This window comes from Rhipicephalus microplus, chromosome 1 (assembly GCF_043290135.1).
Source record: "Rhipicephalus microplus isolate Deutch F79 chromosome 1, USDA_Rmic, whole genome shotgun sequence".
NCBI lineage: Eukaryota > Metazoa > Arthropoda > Arachnida > Ixodida > Ixodidae > Rhipicephalus > Rhipicephalus microplus.
The window spans coordinates 37,618,505-37,643,770 of NC_134700.1; the positions used below are offsets into that span (position 1 = coordinate 37,618,505).

The 25,266-nt window shown below is 46.6% G+C and overlaps 1 protein-coding gene across 1 annotated transcript in view; it reads left to right on the top strand.

The window, feature by feature from the left end:
* Positions 1-25,266, top strand: part of LOC119178024 (uncharacterized) — a 186,509-nt gene that overhangs the window by 18,641 nt on the left and 142,602 nt on the right. The window contains exon 2 of the mRNA XM_037429194.2: positions 16,486-17,031. Within this exon, the coding sequence (XP_037285091.1) occupies positions 16,506-17,031 (526 nt within the window). The 5' untranslated portion in view covers positions 16,486-16,505. The remainder of the gene's footprint in view (positions 1-16,485; positions 17,032-25,266) is intronic.

Sequence of the window (25,266 nt, forward strand, 5' to 3'; positions counted from 1 at the left end):
GTAACAGTATACTAGACCCCCTTCATTGTTGTTTCAGAAAGGGGAGGTTGACAACAGACCACCTTGTTCGCATAGTGACATACATCAGAGACGAATTTATTCAGAGGCAGTTTGTACATTCCATATTCCTAGACTTAAAGAAAGCGTACGATACCACATGGCGAATCGGGATTGCACGCGATCTTGCCGCTATGGGTATCCATGGGAACTTGTTAACCACAACTGAAAGCTATCTGTATAAGCGAACCTTTCGCGTAAATGTGGGAATTGCTATCTCTAGAACTTTTACCAAAGAGACTGGTGTTCGGCAACAGGGCGTGCTTAGTTGCACACTCTTTATTGTAAAAATGAACTGCGTGCGGTCAGTGATACCAAGCGCGATGTTTTATTCCATGTAAGTTGGTGATGTGCAGATGAGTTTCAAATCATGCAATATGTCTATCTGCGAACAAGTGCAGCTTGGAAGGAATAAATTCTCTATAAGGGCGTATGAGAATGGTTTTAAAATAAACACCCCGGAAAGTACTTGTATACTCTTCTCCAACAAACGAGGGGTAATGCCACTACCAAATGTTGCGAGCAAAGGAGACCAACTCTCTGTAAGCAGCGAGCATAAATTCCTGGGAACCACTTTAGATTCTGAGCTCACGTTTATTCCCCATATTAAATATGTAAAAATAAGATGTTTGAAAGCGATGAACCTTCTAAAGCTCCTATCATGTACAATACGGGGTAGTGATCGGAAGTGTTTTTCGAAGTTGTACAAAAAACTTTTCTGGTCGCGCCTTGATTTTGCCTCTATAATTTATCATTCCGCAACGCCAAGTGCATTAAAAATCTTAGACCCCGTTCACCATCTGGGTATCCGACTTGCAACCGGAGTTTTCAGGATAAGTCCGATCCAGAGTTTTCATGTAGAGTCGAATCAGTGGTCACTTCACCTGCAGCGATTCTATAGCAGTTTCACATATTTTATAAAGGTACGCGCAAACATCAAGCATCCTTCTTATTCAACTATAAACAATATGACCGCTGCCACCCCCTTCCATAATCGACTCGCTGCGAGAAAGCTGTTCTCTTTGCGTGTCAGAAACTTAAGTGAGGAAATGGGCGCTCCACTGCTAGAACTTTGTCCTATGCCCACAGCGAAACTTTTACCGCCGTGGCAGTGGCAGCTTATACATTGTGACACCTCATTTGTAGAAATCACTGAACACGCACCAGAAGCACATATTAAAATGCATTTCCGACAACTCCAGTGGAACTACTCATTCGTAGAATTTTATACCGACGCTTCTAAGTCGCATGCAGGGGTGGCTTATGCAGCTGTAGGACCATCCTTCTCGGAATCTGGTGTACTGCACCCGGAAACAAGTATCTTTATGGCTGAGGGCTATGCACTATTGTCGGCTGTGAAGCATATACGAAAATCAAACATACAAAAATTAATTATATTTTCAGACTCGTTAAGCATCGTAAATGCATTAAGATCGCTTTTCCGATTCAGAAATCTGGTAATAATTGAGCTGTATTGCGTTCTGTGTATAGCGTATATGTCCAACCAGCATCTTACTATTTGCTAGCTACCCGGCCGTAGAAGCATCGAGGGCAATGTGTTAGCTGACCAAATGGACACGTCAATTACATTGCGTGCTATTAACCCTACCGCTACTGTTCCTGCAGCAGATCTAAAACCCTTTCTAAATAAGAAACTGCGAAGCCACTGGCAATGCTTGTGAGACACGGGAATAAATAATAAGCTTAACTTGATAAAGCCGCGGGTAGGTTACTGGCCCTCCGCTACAAGAACACGGCGAACTGATGTCCTATTCTGTCGCCTCAGAATAGGACACACATATGCATAGCTTTCTGCTGACTGGCGATGAGCCTCCTACTTGTAGTAGATGTGGCGAGAGGCTAATCGTCCTCCACGTTCTCCTGGAGTGTCCGGAAGCTGAAAGAGAAAGAAATATTTTCCTTTAGCATACCGCTATCATCTTCCTATACATTCTATTTTTTTTCTCGGCGAAGAGCCGCTTTTTTTGCAAAATCAGTCCTAGGCTTTCTAAAAGATGTAGTATAAAATTATTTTAGCCTAACAAGTTCATAGCGCATTCTCTGTTCAGAAGATGCCTCTGTGATAGCAGCTTTCAATGAGCCCGGGCCTCTATGACGTTGTTTTAAGGGCTCTGCCGAGGCACTAGTGCTCCACGCCAAGTTTTTATTTCATATACGTATCATTTTTAATTATTTTATGTCTCCATAGCTCACATAATCTGTCATTGCCATAATTTCACTCTATGTATATTTTAAGCACATAAAGCGACTGTTTTGAGGCCCATTTACAGCCACGTCACATCTATTTTATCTACACTGCGTAACGCACAGTTCATTAACATCGCTCTGGCGCTCTTTGGCCACACCTGTTCCTTGCGCCAATAAACTGTATTAATCAATCAATCATTTCTCGCCAAAACACGACACCACGACTGCTAACCTTTTTGAAAAAAGCTCCATAGTATGCATCTTTAGTTTTTCTCAAGTGCTTTGTTACAAAGTTTCGGTAACACTTAAATTCCGAAAGATTGTTAGGATCTCTTGTTTTCACATATTTCGCTTGCAGTATATTTTTCTTCTCGATGATTTCTAGACAATCTCGCGTCATCCATTGTTTCCGACCTTTTCTGATGACTTGGACGGTATAAAATTTAAAGCGTCTCTAGTAGGTTTTTGTTAAAAGGCACAAGAATATTTTGTACGCTCCATTAGCTTTAGCTGATAGATCGAATCCAAAAAAATTGAGCGATTTCAGGCCTGAAGTTGTTTAATGCTTTGTTATTATTTCTTGTACTTTGTAGGACTCTGGAGCTGCCACTTTCATAGGATTAAGATATTTGTTGCGATGGTGAAACTTGTGCATAGGGTAGTGATCCCTATAGTATAGGCAATAACAGTACCAGATACAGTTGTATCACTTATGTCGTTAGTGATAATAAATTGATAAGGCTTCCAGCATCTAAAGGGACACGTGTAGGCTCAATAATATTATTGTCACGGAGTCATGACGTATGAGAAGAGAGCAGACGGCAGGTGGGATACTGAACTAATTATTTGGGCCGAACTTGGGTCCACGTAAAATGAAAGTCAGAGAACAGCAAGACGCTGGCACTGATAGTGGTGAGCGGAGCGTCGGCCGTCGATCAAATGACAAGCGGCAAAGCGCGTCGGCATTTATATACTTGTCATCGAATCTTCTAGCGTTATCACTGCTGGTGACATAGAGTCCAGAATAATCAGTAATGTTCACGAGGTGGGTGTAATCTCAACAAAACGATATACTACAGCATCGATGCTTTTGAGACATCATCGGTGCGGTTTGTGCTGAGCGTATAGTGTAACGGGATTATAAGAAAACATGAGGAAAGGAACGTGGCATTGCCCCCCTCTGAAAAAAGTATCGTCCCAATGCTTTAATAAAAGAAGAAGGTACAATAATAAAGACAATAAACATTAAGTCAAACAATAAAGAACAGTAACAACAACAAAGTACAGTACTCAGATTTTTGCAAGAAATGGCTCAAGGCGTACGACACGGACGACTTCAGGTCGTGCATGGCGCCGTTGTGAGTTCGTAATGCCGTCAAGAACAACCTCATAGTCGAGTGCGCCGAGATGTCTAACTTCTCTATATGGTCCAAAGTACCTAGTAGAAGTTTTTCACTGAGTTCACGTCGGTGTATTGGTGTCCATGCCTAGACACGGTCACCGGGATGGTACTCCATGAAACTTCGCCGAAACGGCTGTCGGCCACCTGCTGATACTAGATGCGCAGGCGGTTGAGTTGACGAGCGTCTTCTGCGCGCTGAAGGTAGACGGTGACGTCAAGTTTTTTTTGTATCAACATTTGGCAGCATGCCTTTGAGCGTCGCTGTCGAAATCCTTCCGTAGACCAGCTTGTACGGTGTTATGTGCCTCGTTTCTTGTACGGCGGTGTTGTATGCGGAGGTTCCGTACGGAAAGATGGCATCTCATGACTTGCGTTCATGTCGAGCATGTCGGCGATGTTCTTGTTTAGGTGCTTGGTGAGGTCATTCATCTCTGGGTGGTACACGTCGTACGGCGGTGGCTTGTCTGGCTGTATGCAAAAGTCGCCTGGGTTAGCTCTGCCGTAAATGCCGTACCTCTGTCCGCGATGAGGACCTCCGGGGCGTCGTAACACAGGACGATGTTTTCGACGAAGATTTTGGCTAACTCAGATGCACTACCTTTCGGTGGGGCTTTTGTCTCAGCGTAGCGGGTAGGGCAGTCGGTAGCTACGACGATCCATTTGTTTCGCACAGCTGACGTCGGAAACTGCCCAAGAATGTCCATACCGATTAACTGGAACACACGGCGAGGTGGTTCGATTACTGCAGATGTCCTGCTGGCCTTATCGGCGATACCATTCGTCGCTGGCGGTCGCGGCATGTCCTCACGTAATGAGCGACATCTGCGACAACGCATGGCCAGCAGTATTTCTCTTTTATTCTCGCGAGTGTGCGAAAAAACAAAGATGGCCAGTCGTTCATCGTGCAGGGCCTGCATAGTTTCCGGTCGCATTGCCAAAGGCACGACGATAAGGTAGTTGGCTCGGGCAGGATAGAAGGTCTTCTTCACAAGGACGCAGTTCTTCAAATAATTACATTAGTCTTCACCTGAAGACTTTTGGAACGACGCTGGTTTGGCCCTCGAGATATTCTACAAGCCCTATCAGTTCCACATAGCCTCGCGTTTGCTTGGTGAAGTCCTTGGAACCTAGGAATCCCAAAAAGTAGTCATCGTCCAGGTCGTCTGACGGGGGCACGAGACAGGCAGTCGGCGTCGGAGTGTTTCCTTCCAGACTTCTACACAACGGTAATATCAAATACTTTACAAGGACGGAACCGAGTCCTACGCTGCTTGCGTCGGTGTGTACTTTTGTTTCGGCATATTCGTCGAAATGCGCAAGTGCCGGTGGTGTCTGCAGGCATTGTTGAGTTTCTGAAATGATTGTTGGTGTATATCGGGTTCCGGGTGCTCCTGATGAATACCTTGTAAAGCTACAGAACTTTCTTCACGGCTGTGTAGGTGAGCGAACGAAACTAATACTTACTCGTGATTTTAATACGCCGGGAAAAAACTGGCACACTTTTGCCACCGGCAATACTGCTGTTAAAGGTTCAGATGTACTTTTTGACGTTATGTTTAGTTACTCATTGACACAGCTGGAGATAGAACTGACTCGCGTCCACGGGTCAGCATGTTCAGTGCTTGATCTTGCATTTGTGTCTGGCTCATTAACACCACAAATAAGTATTGAAGAGAGAATGTCTCATCACAAGCTCAATCTGTTGACATTTCATGACATGGGCGGCGCTTATCGCACGCAACGATGCGCATATCAGTTAAAGATTACTACAGAGCGAATGAGGAAAGTGTTATAGATTTTCTTGAAGCATCACAAGACGACTTCTTCAATACGTCATTGAGTGTCGTGGATCTATGGAACAAACTAAAATCTGGAATCACGCATTGTGAATCAACCTTTATGCCTATTAAGCTAAAAAAATTAAGCGTCAGACGCCGTGGATTACGAGAAACATAATCCACCTAAAAAGTACAACGACTCCGCAAACATAAAAAGAAATCCGCTGCGCTCAATAAGCTTTCACGCCACTCAAAAACCGAAATAAAGATGGCAAGAGACCACTTTTTCTCAAGCAATCTGACTGTGTTTATGACAAATTAACCACGTAAAATTTTGGAAGTACTTATCAAAGCCAAAAAGCACAGTAAATAAATGGAAATATCGGGTAGTCTTGTTGAAGATGCACGGATCATTGCAGATGCTTCCAACATTTACTTCCAAACAGTTTTCACGCGTAGCAGTCTTCATTTTTACCGTTGTCTAACAGTGAAAATCACATGCCAGAGTTAACAATAACAGAGTCTGGCATACTTAACCTGCTTCTTCAACTCGATGTCAAAAAATCGCAAGGCCCGAATGAAATTTTCAATGCTTTGCTTAAGCGCTATGCCGCTCAGCTAACCCCTTTTCTGCAGAAGATATTTTCCTTATTATTAGAAACAGCGGTGCTTCCTGATGATAGGTTGTGTGCAAAAGTAATTCCTATCCATAAAAGTTGGAACAAACAACTGATAAACACATACAGGCCAATATCACTGACTAGTACATGCTGCAAGCTAATGCAGCATATAATAAACAAAGCACTTATGAACTATGTAGAGGAAAATAATCTGCTTTACCCTAACCAACACGGTTTTAGTAGGAAGCTTTCGACCACTACACAACTTTTAGAGATTACTCATGACTTTGCTTTAGGTACTAATTCGAGACTGCAAATATATGCAATATTTATTGATATTTTTCATTTATTCATACTGTCAGCAAAAAGGCCAAGACAAGAGTTGGGGTTACATATCTGGCATGTACAAAGAACATATGTGGAAACAAGTTTCACACTGGACGCTCAAGACGAACACTATATGGAAATAACAAAACAAAAACGGAAAACTATATCAGAATAGATCCCGCATAGGTCACGGATAAAAGAAACATGTTCGAGTACATCTCGTACACGTCACCAAAAAGAGAAAAAAGGTTTGAAGTGATATAGTAAATATTGAACATATTGATATGGTACATTGAACATATTCAACCAACAAGGAACAAGCAATTTGGTTACAAATATTCTGACAAATTCTTTTCGAACCGTTGTAAATCGCAATGTTCGACTATGTATTGAGGTAATTGACTCCAGTTATCGATGCTCCGAACCAAAAGCGAATACTTTAATAAACCTGTTCTATAGCTAAGTGGTGTGATACGTTTCGAGTGTTTTGTTCTGGATGTGGTAAATGGCTGTAGTAAGATGTGTTCCCTGTGGTGAGCCTTGTAGTCTCTATTGAGTATGTGAAAAAAGAATATCAGTCGATTATGTTGCATTTTTAGGGGTGAAGCTCCTTATGGCGTGGCTTGTGCGTCCCTCGTAGAACGTAACCACCAGTGGCACATACCCGAAATAGGTATAAGATTTTACCTCCAAGGTGGTGCCGGTGAGAGATTTCTTCTGTGCGTTGTTTAACAATAAAAATAGTGCTCAATGTACATGCCAATGGCTGCTAATGGGGAATGAGAGACAGGCGAATTCGGCTTTTAGTCAACGCGCACGCTGCGATCCCCATTAGCAGCCATTGGCATGTATATTGAGCACTATCGCACAAAAAAGAGTCGCTACGTTATACTCGCTGGGTGTAACCTCCTTAGTTTTAGAAAAGTTTAGCGAGCGTTGAGCCGCAGGGCCATGAATACAATGAACTAGTATATACCATGAATGAATTCGGGGTTGTTAAAGGGGGGAAGCAGATACGAAGCGCAAGCCGTAAGAAATCAAAAGCTGAATCCTGCTGTCTCGCATTTCACATTAGCAGCCACTGGCATGTACATAGAGCACTATCTGACAGGAAAAGGTTGCTACGTTATACTCTCTGGGCGTAGCCTCCTTGGTTTTAGAAAGGTTTAGCGAGCATTGGGCCGCAGTGCCATGAATACAGTGAACTAGTATATACCATGAACTCAAGGTGGTTGAAGGTGGGAAGTAGACCCGAAGCGCAAGCCGTAAAAAAATGTGCGTGTGCCACCTCTAGCTTAGTCCTTATAATGTCCACTGAATGGCGGTGCTTCTATATGGGGAATATATGATAAAAAGATGCGAGATGGTGGGACTTGGAGTGTTGAATAGATGGACGAACGGACACACAGACAGATGCATGGATGGACGCATGAACGGATGCAGGGGCGGATGCATGAACGAACGCAGGGACGGGTGCACGAACAGATGCATGGACGGTCACACAGACGGACGCATAGACGGACGAATGCTTCGCCCTCCTCTCCATCATTCACTCCGTGGATATGCTGCCATTTTTTTATTTCAACATTATTAAACCGGCTCTGTCTCTAAGCTCACCAATAGACTGAGTTCTCGAATAGGAGTTGAAAATGAACCGTAAGGCTTTGTTTTGTATACGCTCACATTTTAGTGCATTTGTTTTGATGTACGGTTCCCATAGATGACTTTCATACGTCAGTACTGGAAGAATAGTCATTTCATACGCCATTGTTTTAGCTTCCGGAGTAATCGTGAAGTTTTCTAAGGCATTCGACCACGTCCTGCACTTGTTGCTTATACAAAAACTTCAATCATTTGGGGTTAGCTAACAAATCGTCCATTGGATTGCCCCTTATCTTTCTAACCGCACCCAGTATGTTTCTTTTAATAATGTTGAGACCGACCGTACCGACGTGTTCTCCGGTGTTCCCCAGGGGTCTGTACTAGGACAAACACTCTTTCTCATATACATCAATGACATGAACCAGGTATTACAATGAGGCTTTTTTCAGATGACTGCGTCATATACTCTCCCACTTGCACAACAGAAGACCAGGTAAAACTTGACAAATCTTCAGAAAATATCGGGCAATGGTGTGAAAAACACGGTATGCAATTTAATAAAGACCAAACCATGTGCATTACAATTTACCATAGAAAGACACCACTTCACTTTCAGTACACCTTCTCTGTGGCATACGTCAAGCACGTGAATACCGTAAAGTCCTTGGGGGTCACAATAGCATCATCATTAAAGTAGGATGTCCACAAGAATCGAATTTCTCCACGTGCATTTTAACAACTAGGTTTCTTAAGGCGTAAAGTGACTGGATCTTCCCCTCAAGTTAAACTAACAGCCTATAAGACGCTCATTAGACCCGTCCTGGAATATGCAGCAATAATTTGGTACCCGCACCAAAAGAACATAATTGCTGCATTGGAAAAGATTCAAAACCGGGCTCTTAGGTTTATTTTTTCAAAGTATGCCAGGCAAGAGAGTGTTTTCGCGCTGCGTTTGCACGCACGTGTCGCAACTCTTACTAACCGACGACAATTAGCCAGCCTGAAATTTCTTTTTCTTCTTTCAAAGAACCTGTTAAATTTAAATAAGGATGATTACCTTAAAGCTCTGCACCGTCACTCCAGTAGAAATAACAACGACAAATGCATACGCCCATTTCTGTCACGTTGTAGCACTTAGAAGTATTCTTTTTTTTCCCGCGGCTATAGAGATGTGGAATGACTTGCCGAACGACGTTGTCAGTGCACAATCACCTGAATCATTTTCATCGCTGTTGGAAATTCACTTAGAGGCATTGCAATAAATGCTGTGCTATCTTTGCCGAAATAAAGGTTGAAACAGTGTATCGCGCATGTGCTCGCACATCGCTACACGTGCTTAACCACCTGCAGCTGTATATCAATGTTACCGTTGATGTTATCATGCTAAGTACTTTCTTTTCTTCTCAGTGAAACACATGTGCATTGTTCGTTTATTGCTTTATACTGTTATATCTCTGTTTTTGCGGTTTTTGTAGCATATTTTCATTTCTTTTCATCTCCACGATATGAAAGGTTGATTGCTCCGTACGCCCTCTCCTGTATAGGCCTGAAAAGGCCCACAGTATTGAATAAATAAATAAAGTCTTACCCCCGTATTCTAGAACGCCCCTTCACCCATCGCTCCACCTTCACTTGAGAAAGCCGATGGGAGTGCCGTCTCTAGCCACGACAAGTCACTGCACATCAGCGATAATCTGCTGCGATTTTGTGGGGCGCAGCGCCAATTTCAGCCGAGCGGCGGCGCAGTGCTCAACTCTGCCAAGTGAAGGGTGAAAGTCGAGTCGAGGAGCGTTTGTGAATACGAAGGTTAGGCTCCATCGTGCGAGGCTACCTTAAGGGTCTTTCAAAATAGCTAGCCAACACAGGGTGCAGTGGTCGCTCACAACTTTCAAAAGCCTGCCATAGAGGTAAGGGTTATATTTCAACGCTTCCCAGATGATGGCAAGGTACTCCTTTTCTGTGGTGGAATAGTTGTCCTCTGCCTTTCATAGCGACCGGCTAGCATAACTGATAACCCTTTACAGGCGGTCGGTGTTTTGTATAAGGACGGCGCCGAGTCTTACGCTGCTTGCGTTGGTGTGTACTTCTGTTTCGGCATATTCGTCAAAATGCGCAAGTATCGGCTGTGTCGCAAGTATTGTTGAGTTTCTGAAATGCTTCCAATTGCGCTGTTTTCCATTAAAATTGACGTCGGTCTTCGTGAGTTGTGTTAGTGGCTCGGCGATTTGTGAAAAGGTTTCGGCAAAGCGTCTGTACTAGGCACACAAGCCGAGAAATTGGCGCACGGCCCTCTTGTTGGTGTGTGGTGCGAAGGCAGCAATGTGAGCTCTTTTCTGCAGGTGTGGGCGCTCTTCTCTCTTGTTGATCACGTGATCCATAAACAGGAACTACTTGTACGCAAAGCGGCAGTTTTCTGGCTTTAGTGTAAGTTCAGAGCTACTGATTGCTTAAAGTACGGATACGGGGCCCTGAAGGTGTTCGTCAAAGCTGACGAAAACACATTGGCATCCTCAAAATAAACAAGGCAAGTCTGCCACTTCAAGCCAGCCAGGATTGTATTCATGACTCGTTGGAAAGTCGCAGGTGCCACGCAGAGACCGAAGGGAATCATCTTGAACTCGAACAGACCGTCCGGTGGTATGAAGGCGGTCTTTTCTCTGTCTTTCTCGTCGACTTCAATTTTACAATTGCTGGTCTTCAGGTCCATCGAAGAAAAGTACCTCGTATTGTGAAGGCAATCTACGGCGTCGCCTATCCTTGGGAGAGGGCACACGTCCTTCTTTCAGGTTTTGTTCAGGCGGTGATAGCCGTCGGAGAAGCGTAGAGTTCCATCTTTCTTCTTCATTAACACCACCGGTGACACCCATGTACTCGTTGAAAACTGAATGATGTCGTCGCGTAGCATTTCGTCGACTTGTTTCTGTATGGCCTCGCGTTGTCACTTCGGCAGAGAAGGCCTACGCGTAGCCGCACCTGGCCCAACGTATCTAACCAGAGGCATACATGAAGCCGCGGCTACACCATCAGAATTCCGGCACATCGACGCAATATGACCCTACAAGACAAAAAACATTATGGTAGTATGCACCCCAGACACTGACCGAGCTGACCAGTACAGAAAAAGCAAGAAAATACGTGTACAAAGCAAAGATTATGAAGTGGCAGCGTACGAAACAGCCACAGAAGATGCAGCCAAGGGTATCATTGAAGGAATACCACTAGAAGAAACTCCTGACAGCATTAGGGTGACACTGTCACTGAAACAATCCACATCGTCATCACGGATAAACGACTGCAGAATACAACAACGGTCGTTTCTTCAGTTCAAACACGGTACCCTCCTGTGTGCTGTGATGGAGTAATAATGGCGTGCACACTATACCAAAAGCAAATTGACTACTGCAAGCAGTGCAACAGGCTGGGACCCGGAAGGGACGAGTGCCCCAACCCCCAAGACAAACTCTGGGCTGGTTGCGACATTCCCAACCCCAAAGACGACCACAGATGCGACAGTAGCTGTCAAATTTGTGGAAAAGACCACGCTAAAGCCGATAAAAGCTGCACGGCCAGGTTCAAGAAACTACATTGTAAAACAGGGGCAATAAGCCAGACTACCAGAACATCAAATGCAAAGATCATCGTCACCATGTGAGCACTCAACATGGAGATAAGGAAAACGACAACAAACAAGATCTCGCTCCGTTTCAAGGAACCATAGCCCTGCAAACTCCCATGCCAGTTCTAGGTCGGGATCGGCGTCTAAGGGACCAACAAACAAGATGAGCTGGGCAGAGAAAGCACATGGCTTGCGAACGGAGGAAAAACAGGGGGTTAAAAATAACAACAGTAGCAATGAAAGCAAGTGTCAAGAGCTACAACGGCAGAAAGATGAAAACAGACGAATAAAAAAATGTTGGAAGATATGCAAGCTCAAATAAAACTCCTCGCTATGAAACGCAATTGCGCAGAACCAGAAGCCTTATAATAACCAATACTCTGATGCTGGAGGAAATACTCATAGCCGACGATCTCAAAGAGGTAACTGCTCTTCCGTTAAAACGAAAGGCAAAAACGTAGAAAACTACAGATCCCTCAACATCAAACAAGAAAGCATCTCGCAGCAAATAGTAGGATAACATTGAGAAAAAAGTGGAACAGTTATTAACCGCGCTCCAATCGATTCTAAAAACCACCCCTAAGACGCCTGTTGACCTTACGGCACAAGCAGCCAGGTTAGAAACGCCGGAACGAGGAAACAACGCGAAAACATCGGCAGACCTTCATGGTGCAGTCGCGAACGTTCACCAACAACCATAGGCTCCATATCTCCTGCAGGCAACTCCCACAAAATCACCAACCCCTCTCATCCACCCACCTATATTCACGCCCCCCACACAGATAACGAACGGCGATGATGAGGCGTGGTAAATGACAACTCCGCATATGAAATTGAAATGGTAAAAGATTCAGGGCTAAGAGATCTGTCATCCCCCAGGACATTAGACAAGGTAACAAGCCAGGTGTTATTTTACTTCAAGAAACACATGGTCTCGCCAAACTTCCAGGATACCAGTCAGTAAGTCTCGGTCGTGAAGAAGGAAATAAAGCTCTCACTACACTAGTACGGAGGGACATTAGGGTCAGAACCCATAATCTACAATGTGGATAAAACCATATAATGAAAAAAACTTTTTACTAGGAAAGCAAAATTAAGCAGCATATTTATTCTTAACGTAAAGAGCAGTCCTTCAAATCACATTCAACAATTTCACACTCTATTTAGGCAGGCCGTGATATCAGTTGGCAGCGCCCCGCTCATCAGAGCAGGGGTCTTGAAAGCCCCACACGAGGCATAAGGATATGGTTTCACCACCCCAAAGAAAAACGGTTATGGCAGAGCATACAAGACGAACACCTTACTCTGACAACACACCCGCATGCACACACACGCATACGTACAAGCACCCAGCGAAACACAACACCGGAGCTTACAATAACCAAGAATGCCCCGGGGGCTACAGAGTACAACACATTAGATGATTTAGGCAGTGACCATCGCGTACTCCAAACGCACCTACCATTCACCAACAGCGACAGAATTACGACCGAGCGTAACACGAGACGTCTAGTTGACGGGGATATATTTCGGGAGATCAGAAAAAAATTACTGAACACCTTGACGATATCCAGCAATGGTGCGATAGCATAATATACACCGTCAGAAAAGCCACACATGCAGTACAAACAGATATCCCTGTGGAGCACATCGGTAACAGAATAATCTACCACGTGGCGAGCTAAAGAAGCGTTACAACACATATAGCGGAGACAATTAAACAATAGAATGATCCGAAAAATAGCACAGCTCCACAAAGACACTGAAAGTCACTGCAAGCAGCTGGGTGAGCAACAATGGGCGGAGATTTGTAAGAAAATGGGCACCCATATTGGAACATCACAAACGTAGAAGTTCTTATTGTTTCTCTTGGATCCCATCAGTACCAAAACTGAACAGAGACAACACTATTAGTCGTCTCACACGCGAATGCTAAGGTAACGACGAACAGCTCATGACAGAGTTACAAAATATCTACATGCCCAAATCGCCACCACTACAACATAAAAACCATACAGGCGAAGCAAGCCCCAAAATGGACAAAAACTTTGACGCATCGGAGATCACCGCGGAGCTCCACAAATTAAATATAAAATCAGCGCCTGGACCCGATGGAGTTACCAACCGAACATTACATAACCTGGACAATGAATCCATAGAATTTTAACTGGATATATGAACAAATGTTGGACTGAAGCGGAAATACCCGATGCGTGGAAAGAGGCTAGGACTACACTTAACCAAAAACTAGAAAGCCAACCAACAAACTAAATCTCTGATCCATCTGAATAACGTCATGCGTAGCAAAACTGATGGCACATGCATTTCAAAATAGAGCCAACAACTGTCTTGAAAATAGTGAATACTACCCATACACAATGATAGGCTTCCGTCGTCACCTAGCCACTCAAGACGCCATGCTACAGATTAAACACCAAATCATAGACTGCCCCACAACATTCACACGAGGCATACTCGATCTGGATTGCAAGAAATCGTTTTACAATGCAGCTCATGAAACAATTCCCGGCCGCATATTGAGCTTAAACATGGTTGAGCGAGCCTACAATTTCGTCGGACACTTCTTAACCAACCGGAAAACAAGAGTCAGCTTAGGAGGCCTTACATCTGATCTCTAAAGATTAAGCTGCAGAGGCAGTTTAAAGATTGATTGATTGATTTGTGGGGTTTAACGTTCCAAAACCACAATATGAATATGAGAGACGCCGTAGTGGAGGGCTCCGAAAATTTAGACCACCTGGGGTTCTTTAACGTGCACCCAAATCTGAGCACATGGGCCTACAACATGTCCACCTCCGTGGGAAATGCAGCCGCCGCAGCCGGGATTCGATTACACGACTTGTAGATGCACTCTACAGGGCTCCGTAATATTGCCAATGCTACTTATTCTAATCATGATTGAACTACCCAAAGCGCAAGATAAAATCCCAGAAGTATATTACTCTATATACGCGGATGATATCACAATATGGGTCAGTAACGGCAGCGACGGCTACATAGAAAAGAGATTCCAAGAAACATTAGGAATAGCTTAGCAATGCCTGGAAGGCACAGAACTCACAAGCTCTTCGGAGAAATGGGAACTTCTCTACAGGCCAGCAATTAGAGGCAGACCATTGACGTTAGAGGAAAACAAGCGTCAATACGAGGAAATTAGGATTCATGCACAGAAGGGCGCAGTTATACCGATAGTCCCAAAAATACGGGTACTGGGATTAGTCATCGATGCTGACGGCGCCAACGGCCAGACTGCCAGTGCCAAAGTCACAAATACGATGAGACTCATTCGCAGGGTCACAAACAAACACCAAGGTTTGAAAGAAGACCACATATATTGTCTAATCTAGGCCTTCGTCATAAGCCACATAACGTATGTAGCAGCATACCACAACTGGCAAAAAGCCTAAATTAACAAAATAAATGCACTCATCTGGAAGGTCTACAAACAAGCGATAGGAATACCTGAGTATGCTAGCACAGACCTACTTCTTGATCTAGGACTACACAACATGCTTGAAGGGAATATAATAGCTCAGCGCATATCCCAGCTTGAAACATTCACTAAATCTAAAACATGAAGAAGCATAATGAGCAAATAAGGAAATATGCACCATGCACAACATGGTTTCGAACATGATATCCCCAATCAAATCAGAGCTCAGATCATCTCTAACCCAATTCCAAAAAGACATGAAGCCCAATAAAAACATGGACCACAGAAAACCCCGAGCAAAAGCACTGCTCGAAGCACATGGCTGGAACAGTAAATTTTCTTTTGTAGATGCTAGCCCTTACCCGGAACAAAAGGCTCACACTGTTCTCGTGATCGACTCGTCCAGCCTTTGTATTATTGCGTGCTCTGTCATAACAAGCAATACAGAGGAGGCTGATGAGGTAGCCATAGCCATGGCTATCACCTCCAACAAACACTCATACTGAGCGATTCGCAAGTAGCCATCAGAAATTTTACGCAAGGACGGATTTTAACACAAGCCCTAAGAATCCTTGTTGATGATCAAGAACAACACAAAGTAGAATAACCGAAATACCGCGTATGATTCTCGGCGCACATAGAGACTGGTATATCCGATTCGAACGAGCTGGCGAATACATGTAACACTGCAAAGAACTAAGGTGTGTCTTTCCCGCACTTAAACGAGTCTAAACAGGCAAGAAGCATCGTAATATTGACAGCTACAGACAAACTTCTACCCGAATTCCGTGCATTTTCACAAGAGCTACCCACACTTATACCTGGACAATAAATGTAAGTCATGTGTAACAGAAAAGGCATCTTATAAACATATAATATGGGAATCCTCCAACTTATTAGCAAGTTTTCTTGAGGTCCTCCGGGAGCAGTGGCGGCTTGTGCTTCTCAGCTCGGAGGTTTAAGACCAAAAATGGGCTATCCAGCAGGCCAGGGAGGCTGTGCAGAGACAAGGTCTTCCGGTACTTCCTTGTGTGGTCTGGCCCGGCCCACAAACATGCTGGATACGAAAATAAAGTTTAATAATTCATTCATTCATTCGTTCATTTCAACAGCTTGTTCACTTTGACAAATCATCTTGGCCATCCTGTCTTGACGCAGCCAGCATCGGTCGCGGACTGACTTCCTGGACTACAAAAGAGTATTCATTTTATGCGAGACAATCCTGGTGAAGGTCAAAATATTTGAAGATGCAGTGGACCTCTTTTCTCAGTGTTTAACTTGCGAATGGAGAATTTTGGTGCATTAGTTGAGTCAACTGAGCGATCTTGTGGCCAATGGAAGCATTGTTGCATTTCAAAAAGGACAAAAATTTATGATAACCAGGTAAGACAATAGACCACCCTTTTTCAAATGCTGTGCAGGCTAAGGCGCGGCCACCGGCATGCTGCGCAGCGGCTCCCTGCTTCTTCTGATGTCTGGGTTGGGGCTCTGCCTCGACCTCGAGAACATCCAGAGGTCATCACACTTCCCCGGCGGCGCCTCTCCTCAGCAGGGCCAGCAGCACCACTACGGCGCCTCCAAGCGAACCTCTGTTCCTAGGAGGGACCCCCAGGAGCTCCATGGGCGTGCCCTTGTAGCGCCCTCCCGCAGTAGCAGCAGCCCAGAAGAGAGATACTACTACCGGCTGCTTTCTAGCCGCATGGCTCGACTGCTCCCCGCTCTCTTGGGCGAACAGCAGCAGCAGTACGCCCGAGAAGCTCCCGTAGTTGGCGCCTCTCTTTTCGGCGATGACAGCCGTGATGCTGGTCGCGCAGCCAGCCACGTGGCGGGTGAGGACGCGACCGGAGAGAAGGAGCAGAAGGAGCAGGGAGGCGAGCAAGAGGCCGACGAAGTGATGATGTACCTGCCCAAAAGACGTGTGGTGCACTCCACGGCGGGAAGCCCGAAGAGGAGGATGCAGGAACCAGGTGAGTGAACGAGCCAGACGTTGCTGGTTCATTCTGACAATTAAAAACAAGATGGCTAGGGAAATGAAAACAAACATTCATATTGGGAGAGGCACATTGACCCCGCAAGGGGTCAACTAAGCACTCCGTAGCGGGAGATCTGACTACACTATGACAGCTAATTTCGAGAAAGTGAACGCTTCATCATTTTAGAATAGCGTACCTGAACCACCACGGTGATATCGGTGCTCGACGCTAAGGTTGTACGATCTCATACCGGGCAGTTATGCCCTATGAAGCCGCTCATGTTTGAGGCCAGTTTAACTAGATTGAAGAGCACGTTTAAAAATGCTAGTTGATAGAAATTACAGTAGCAAGAGTTGAACTTCTTAGTACATTATATTTGTGCGTAAGCAACGGAACAGAAACAACGATGGTGATCGCTCAACTTTCAGCAACCTTTAGTTAGAAAGCGCGCGCGTATTTGTATTCTTCTACACCGACATCATTTACCCCTATTGCGCACGTAGGCCATCTCTTTAACCGTGATCTGCAGAGAAAGCACGAGAAAGCACGCCATTTCTCAGATAGCAAGTTCTTTCTCATTCCGTGATTTTGTGTGTGAAATGTGTTTTGCTCTTTTTACTGCCGGAATCAATACTGGAGTTGGGTGATCAATCGTGGCAGCTTATGCAATGATTAGCAGAAAAACCTTCAAAATTTTTTCCGTCACGTGAAATTTTGTAGCCTGAGCTACACTAGGGTGCCCAAGCTACACTGGCCAGGTTGAGTGGGTTAGCGTGGTGTACAATGAGCAGTGCTGTACATGTGCGAGAAGCAGTCATTGCGTGCACCTAGCTGGGCCGCGCATTCCCGGGGAGTGACGTCATGGCCATGGCAGATGCATTCTGATCGTACCCCTTGGCTCATACTCCTCGAGACACGTTGCTCTCTCCATTTTGTGTCATGTCTGCCGCGGCGCTATAGTACTGCTATAAGTAAAAGGGCGGGCCCATTACCCGTAAAGTAGAGACGCTGCGGTCGCCGAGACGAGTAGACACATTCAATTCGGCTACGTCTTTTGCTAATGTTTCCGCAGCATTTTCGTCACTGTGTGGTCCATACTTGAGATCATCCGATCCGTGAAGAAGACGGGATTCGGCACATGTCAAACCTTGAAGTGGGCCACTGCTTTTCTGGACATTATCTCAACTTTTGTGCTGCCGTCGCGTTGGCCAAGTACTAGGTACAGCGTCTGGCAGCCCTACGTGGTGGAACACGCACGTCCGGCATGGTAGCTATGCAACTACAAGGAGAAGTGCTGTCGGCAGAGAAATTTACTGAAGATCTAGGATGGCGGATGGTGTCCAACCGAAAATCATGACTTCCGACGAAGCCTGCATCAGGTGATGGTGGTTCACAATGTGACCTGGCTGAACGTTGATGCACAGAGTGACGGCACAGAGGCTTGGTAATTAGGCGACGCATTCTGAAGGCGTCGCGAACTCCACCGATGCCGGAAGAGAACATCAAGATAGTAATTCACCCCGGGGTAGATTGTATCTGGAGAAAGTCGGTTCTACAACTGCGGGCAAGGCTATCGTTGACGCGGCAGCCTCATTACTAAGCAGATTCAAAAAGACATTATTTGCCCCAACTCCAGACTAAATATATTTGGGGCTAGTACGCCAGAGAAGAGCAACGCCGAACGCTTTGTCAGAATCAGGTCAGCAAGATTGAAGAACAAGAATTTTGAAGTCAGTGCATACGAGACTGCCCTATACTCTACGTGTAAAGGGGTGATTCGCCATGTGGACATTAGAGATAGACCTGCTGCACTTGAGCGGAACATCGTAAATGAACGCAATTCACTGGCTCTGGCCGTCAAAAGGATCAAGAATACCGGTTTGGTAATCATTGTGTTTGACGGCTTAAGAGTCCCCAAGTTTAAGGTATGTGCCAACTTTGGTTCGTTATTACTTGTACTGCAAGCAAGTCGAAGTATGCTATGTGCGTGGAAAGCTTGGACAGCGAGCGGGTGTCTGTCCTGTGCCCAATTGCCTTGAATGCCGGGGATGCGGTGCTAAGAATTCTGCAGAGAACCAAAACTGTGAGCCTTGTTGCAAGCTTTGTGGAGGTCGACACCTTACGGTGAATGAACAATGCAGAGAACGGTCAGGAGGAAGAGTCTGCGTTTGTTGACACAGCATGGATTAACCGCGAAGATGCTTACTCAGTGGTGGTGGTGGTAGATGGAAATGGGAGCGTTTGAAATGCCACTTCCGTTTATACTAAAGATCTGGGGGTCACTGAGCAGATGACTATTGCCCTAGCACTCATTGATTCGGAAAGAGTTTTAGTATTTAGTGACTCTCGCTCTGCAATTGAAGCCTCCTTGATGGGAGTTATTAGCGAACCAGCTCAGAGACTGCTGCATGGTAAGGACATCGCTCCGCATACCATTACTTGGCTCGCGGTGCACGTAGGGTCAGTGGAGAAGCACCACGTAATCTCAATGAGCTGGCTCACAGGAAGGCACGAAAATTAGTGTGCTGTACAATCTCTGAGTCGGCTGAATCTCCCGCTCCAGAGTTAAGGTACCAGCTGGTAACGTACAATAATATAACCAAACATTATTACTTAGAGCGCAGGGGATTCCCCCTGCCACATTCTAGACTTAACAGGCCCCAGGCGGTTACATTAAAACTTCTGCAGACGCGGATATACCCCAACCCAGTTTTTATGAATGAAATAATCCGGACTGGGGGCTTCGATTTATTGTAGTAAGTGTGCGGGCTTGCGCAATTTTGAACACATGCTCTGTCGCTGCTCGCCAATGGCCGTTGCGGCTTTTCACGGTGAAAATTGGTGGCAGCGACTGCTGCACAGTGACGCGCTGACGGACCAACTCAGGGCTGTCTAGAGGGCCCGCGTGGCGCCAGAGTGGCTTGGCCTCTCTGTACCGACGTGGTAGCAGCCAGCATCAGTCGTAGACTGATCCTCAGGACATAAATAAGCTATGCTATACGATAGCTATACAATTCTTAATAATAATTAAGTGACTCGATGTTTAGGTTTCTGCAGACAACACAGACTATATTGTCACGACGTCAAAACAGAGGTCTTGCCGTAGAGATTGAGACACCAGAAGCAGGTCGATCTTTTTAATTAGAACGCGCAAGCGAGTTCTTCTTTTTTGTCCATTTCGTAGTCCTTCGTGGCACTTGCACAACTGCCATCGTCTTTCTTTAGCAAGCACGTGACATTTGCCTCCCTCCGAAAGAAGCATCGTCCCGATGCGCAACTGAGGTGCTCTAGCAGGCGTATAAAGTGGCGTATGACGGTAACGGGAAGGTAATTAACTCGATAACTACGGTTTAATACGCACTATGTGCACGACTTCGGGCAAATGCTTTTGGCGCTTAGAACTACAATTATTGTCGGGAACGACTTCGTAGTTCACGTCGTTCAAGCGTCGCGTGACGCTGTATGGACCAAGTACCGTCTTAGCAATTTCTCAGACCATCCACGTAAACGTATCGGAATCCAGACCCACACTTCGTCGCCTGGTGTGTAGCTAACAAACTTGTGTCGGGTGTCGGAGCGTTGTGCTTCTTGATGCTGCTGATGACAGACGCGCACGCGCGCGAGCTGTCTGGCTTCTTCGGCACGCTGAGTGAATTCTTCGGCGTCTACATGGATGTCGTCACACTCATGCGGCAACATGGCATCCAATGTTGTCGTGACTGTGCGACCATAGATCAGACTGAATGGTGTCATTCCAGTGGTTTCTTGTCGAGCAGTGTTATAAGCAAAGGTCACGTACGGCAATATCTGATCCCAGTTTTTATGTTCCGTGTCAACGTACTTGCTGATCATGTCTGTGAGAGTCCTATTGAGGCGCTCCGTCAGTCCGTTTGTCCGCGGATGGTATGCAGTTGTTCTCCGGTGAGCTGTACCGCTGAGTCTGAGAACCGACTCCAAAAGCTCTGCGGTGAAGGCAGGTCCTCTGTCTGTGATCACTGTTGTCGGAGCGCCATGCCGAAGGACGATGTTTTCGATGAAAAACTGAGCGGCTTCTGCTGCTGTGCCACGCTGCATTGCCTTAGTCTCCGCATAACGGGACAGGTAATCAGTGACCACAATAATCCATCTGTTCCCTGTTGTGGAAGTTGGAAAGGGACCCAGGAAGTCCATTCCAATCTGGGTGAACGGCTTTTCTGGTGCTTCGACTGGATGTAAAAGACCAGCTGACTTGCTGGGAGGGACTTTGCATTTTTGGTAGTCGGTGCAAGTTCGCACGTGATGGTTAACAGCAGCAGGTAACTTTGGCCAGTAGTACTTGCACCGTAGTCGGCACAATGTTCGGGTGTAGCCGAGATGACCAGAAGTTGCTTCATCATGGCACGCTTCCATAATTTTTTTCGAAGAGAGGCAGGACCGACGAGCAAGTTCGGGTTATACCGGTTGGTGAGAAGTTTTTCTTATAGAGAACATTGTTTCGCAAGCAAAAAGATGGCAGTCCTCTAGCAAATAAACGCGGCACGTCTTTACGTCGTCCTTCTAAATATTCAATGAGTGGTGACAGCTCAGGGTCACTGCGCTGCTCTCGTGCAATAGTGGCACTAGTGTTGACAACTCCCAAGAATGCCGCGTCGATGTCTTCGTCATTTGGAGCGACCGTTTCCACTGGCGACCGTGAGAGACAGGCAGCGTCGGTGTGCCTCTTCCCAGATTTGTAGACGATGGTCATGTCAAACTCTTGAAGTCTTAGACTCCAGAGCGCCAAACAACCAGATGTATCTTTAAGGTTGGTGAGCCAGCACAAAGAGTGATGGTCGCTAACAACCTTGAAGGAGCGGCCGTACAAATACGGACGAAATTTGATGACTGCCCACACCACGGTGAAACACTCCTTCTTGGTTGTCGAGCAGTTCTCCTCCGTGCGAGAGAGAGTTCTGCTGGCGTAGGCTATTATTCTTTCACAGCCGTCTTGCCACTGCACCAGAACGGCACCTAGACCTACAATGCTGGCGTCAGTGTGAAGTACTGTAGGGGCATCCTGGTCGAAGCACGCAAGGACTGGAGGTGTTTGCAAGCGTTGTCGCAGTTCAATGAACGCCATTTGCTCCTGTTCACCCCAAAAGAAGGGGACGTCCTCACGCGTGAGTCGTGTCAATGGCGCCGCAATAGACGAAAAGTCCTCGATAAATTGCCGGTAATAGGCGCACAACCCTAAGAAGCGTCTCACAACCTTTTTGCCATGGGGTGCGGGAAATTGCGCTACGGCGTCTATTTTGGCCGGGTCAGGTCGAACACCCTCGTGACTGACGACGTGGCCTAGGAAGCTGAGTTCGTTGAAACCAAAATGACATTTTTCTGGTTTTAATGTCAGGCCGGCTGAGCGTATGGCTTCCAGTACGGTGGATAGATGGTTGAGATGTTCCTCGAATGATGCTGAGAATACAACAACATCGTCCAGATAGACCGAGCATGTTTGCCACTTCAGGCCCGATAGTACGGTGTCCATGAGACGCTGAAAAGCGGCTGGCGCCGAGCACAACCCAAAAGGAAGCACCTTAAATTCGTAAAGGCTATCAGGCGTCACAAAGGCCGTTTTTTCACGATCTCTCTCGTCGACTTCTATCTGCCAGTAGCCGCTTCGGAGGTCCATTGAAGAGTAATAGCGCGCATGACGCAGCCGATCGAGTGAATCGTCTATGCGAGGCAGTGGATAAACGTCTTTCTTCTTGACTTGGTTCAACTTGCGATAATCAATACAGAAACGCAAGCTGCCGTCTTTTTTCTTGACCAAAACCATGGGGGAGGCCCAAGGACTTTTGGAAGGTTGTATGACGTCATCCACGAGCATCTTCTGTACTTGCTTCTGAATCTCCTCGCGTTTTTTCGGAGCCACAATGTAGGGATTCTGCCGAATCGGTTGCGTGTTGTCTTCAGTAATGATGCGGTGCTTGGTCAATGGTGTCCGCTGGACCTTTGACGTACGTGAAAAGCAGTCTTCGAATTGGTGTAATGTCCAAGCAGGCGTTTCCTATCAGAGGGCGGTAGCGTGGAGCAGATGTCCACCGACGAAGTTGTCGAGACAGGGACTGTCGCGTCATCTGGTTGCAAAGTACAGCAATCCCCGGCTTGGTCTCTATCGTCGGAGTAGGCAATTGTGGTACCCTTATGGATTTGACGGCGCTTGTTGCTGAAGTTTGTGAGGAGCACTTCTGCCTGTCCACCAGTAAGCGTTAGGATTCCTCTCGTGATGGTCGCTCTTTTGCTCGTGCCTTGCACGAGCAAAAGAGCGACTATGTGCTCCACTATCACATCCTTATAGGAAGGCCACCCACTGGACACAGACACAAGGCAGCAGGATCTCGGTGGGAGCGTCACATCGTCGGCTATTCGCAAACTGCCGCGTAGTTCGTCGCTGCTGTCGTCGAGATACGGATGTGCACAAAACGTCACCATACGTTGAGGGATGTTGATAACAGCGCCATGATCTCGAAGAAAATCCATGCCCAAAATTAGTTCTTTACAGCAGTATGGCAACAGGACGAAAGTGGCCACGAGGCTACAATCCCCAATGCGAAGTCGAGCGGTGCATTTACCCGTGGGAATCATCAGCTGACCACCAGCACTCCACATGTGTGGCCCTGTCTACGGTGTCTTGACCTTTCTAAGGCGGTCGGCGAGTTCTTGTCGCATGATTGAGAAGTCGGCGCCAGTGTCGACCAGTGCTGTAACGTGATGTCTGTCAATGAAAACGCCAAGATCAGCACGTACAACTTCGCCGGCATTAGTATTCGTCGTCGTATTCATCGTCGTATTCATCGTCGTATTCGTTGTCGTGTTCGTCGTCGTATTCGTCGTGGTTGTCGTCATATCTTCTTGCGATGATAGGGGGAACTTTTCGGTGTCTCGACGATTGGCAACCTTGCCCCTGGAGGTCGCAGCAGTTAGTTTCCCCGGCGCGGGCTAGGCGTACGGCATCTGGTGACGTCCGCGTAGCTCTGAGGGAAGTCACGGTGAGGCACAGGAGATGGAGATCACCAGCGACGTGGTGTAGTTGCTTGGCCAGTCGACAGTTGATCGGCTTCGTGGGCACGATGGTCTTCAGAGCGGAAAGAAGTGGGATGAGAAAAGTTCCCGAAGCCGAAATCGCTATGACGGCAATAGCGAGCAATGCCACCTGGTTCTCCGCAGCGGAAGCAAATAAGTCTGCGATCGGCCATGCGCCACAAGTCAGTTCGGCGAACTTGTGGTCGTCTCATAGAATCCCGTTGCCACGAAGGTACGGCCGCGGATCGTGGCTGGAAGGGTGTCGCCACAAATGACGCTGGAAGACGACGGACCACATCAGCGTAGTTCGCTGGATGTGGCTCCGGACTTGGCGCCGGTGGTGTAACGGCTTGCCTCAACTCCTGGTCGACGATTTCAGCAACAGATGCGACGGGTGGTTGGGTAGGAGAGGCGCAGAGGGCCCGAAGTTCCTCACGCAGTATTTCCCTAATCCTTTGTCGCAGGGAGCTATCACACGCGGCAGTGTTCTCAGCTGCAGCACTTACTGCCATGTGGTTCGGCAGGCGGTCAAAGTGTCGGTATCGTTGTCGCAGTGCACGCTCGATGACAGTCGCCTCTCTCATGAATTCATGTACTCTTGTAGGTGGATTTCGTACGATGCCCGCAAACACGGGTTCTTTAACACCCTGCATTAGGTGACGCACCTTCTTCGCCTCGGGCATGTCAGGGTTAGCTCGTCGAAACAGACTGATCATACCCTCTGCGTACATGGCGGCTGTTTCGTTGGGTTTTTGTGCGCGAGCCTCAATCAGTTGCTGTGCGCGATCCCGTCGGTCGGTGTTCAAAAATTTGGCGAGGAGCTTTCAACGAAAACCTCCCCAAGATTGGAAAGTAGCCTCGTGGTTCCCGGAGCACGTGCGAGCGCTATCTTCCAGGGCGAAATATGCACGGCCATGTTTGTGCTGTTCGTTCCAGTGGTTAGATACAGCGACCCGTTTGAACTGTTAGAGCCAGTGCTCGACATCCTCGTACTCTTCCCCATGGAAAACTTCAGGAACGCGAGGATGTTCAAGAGTCATCTGCGAGGAAAGAGTGGTCTGCGATGGAAGGGTAGCCGTGGATGTGGTAGGAGCTGCCATGCTGGTTAGAGGCTGAACAGGTGCGGATTCCGGACTTAGGCCTAGTAGGCGCCGACTGAATTGGTGTACCGGAGTCGTGACGAGGGGC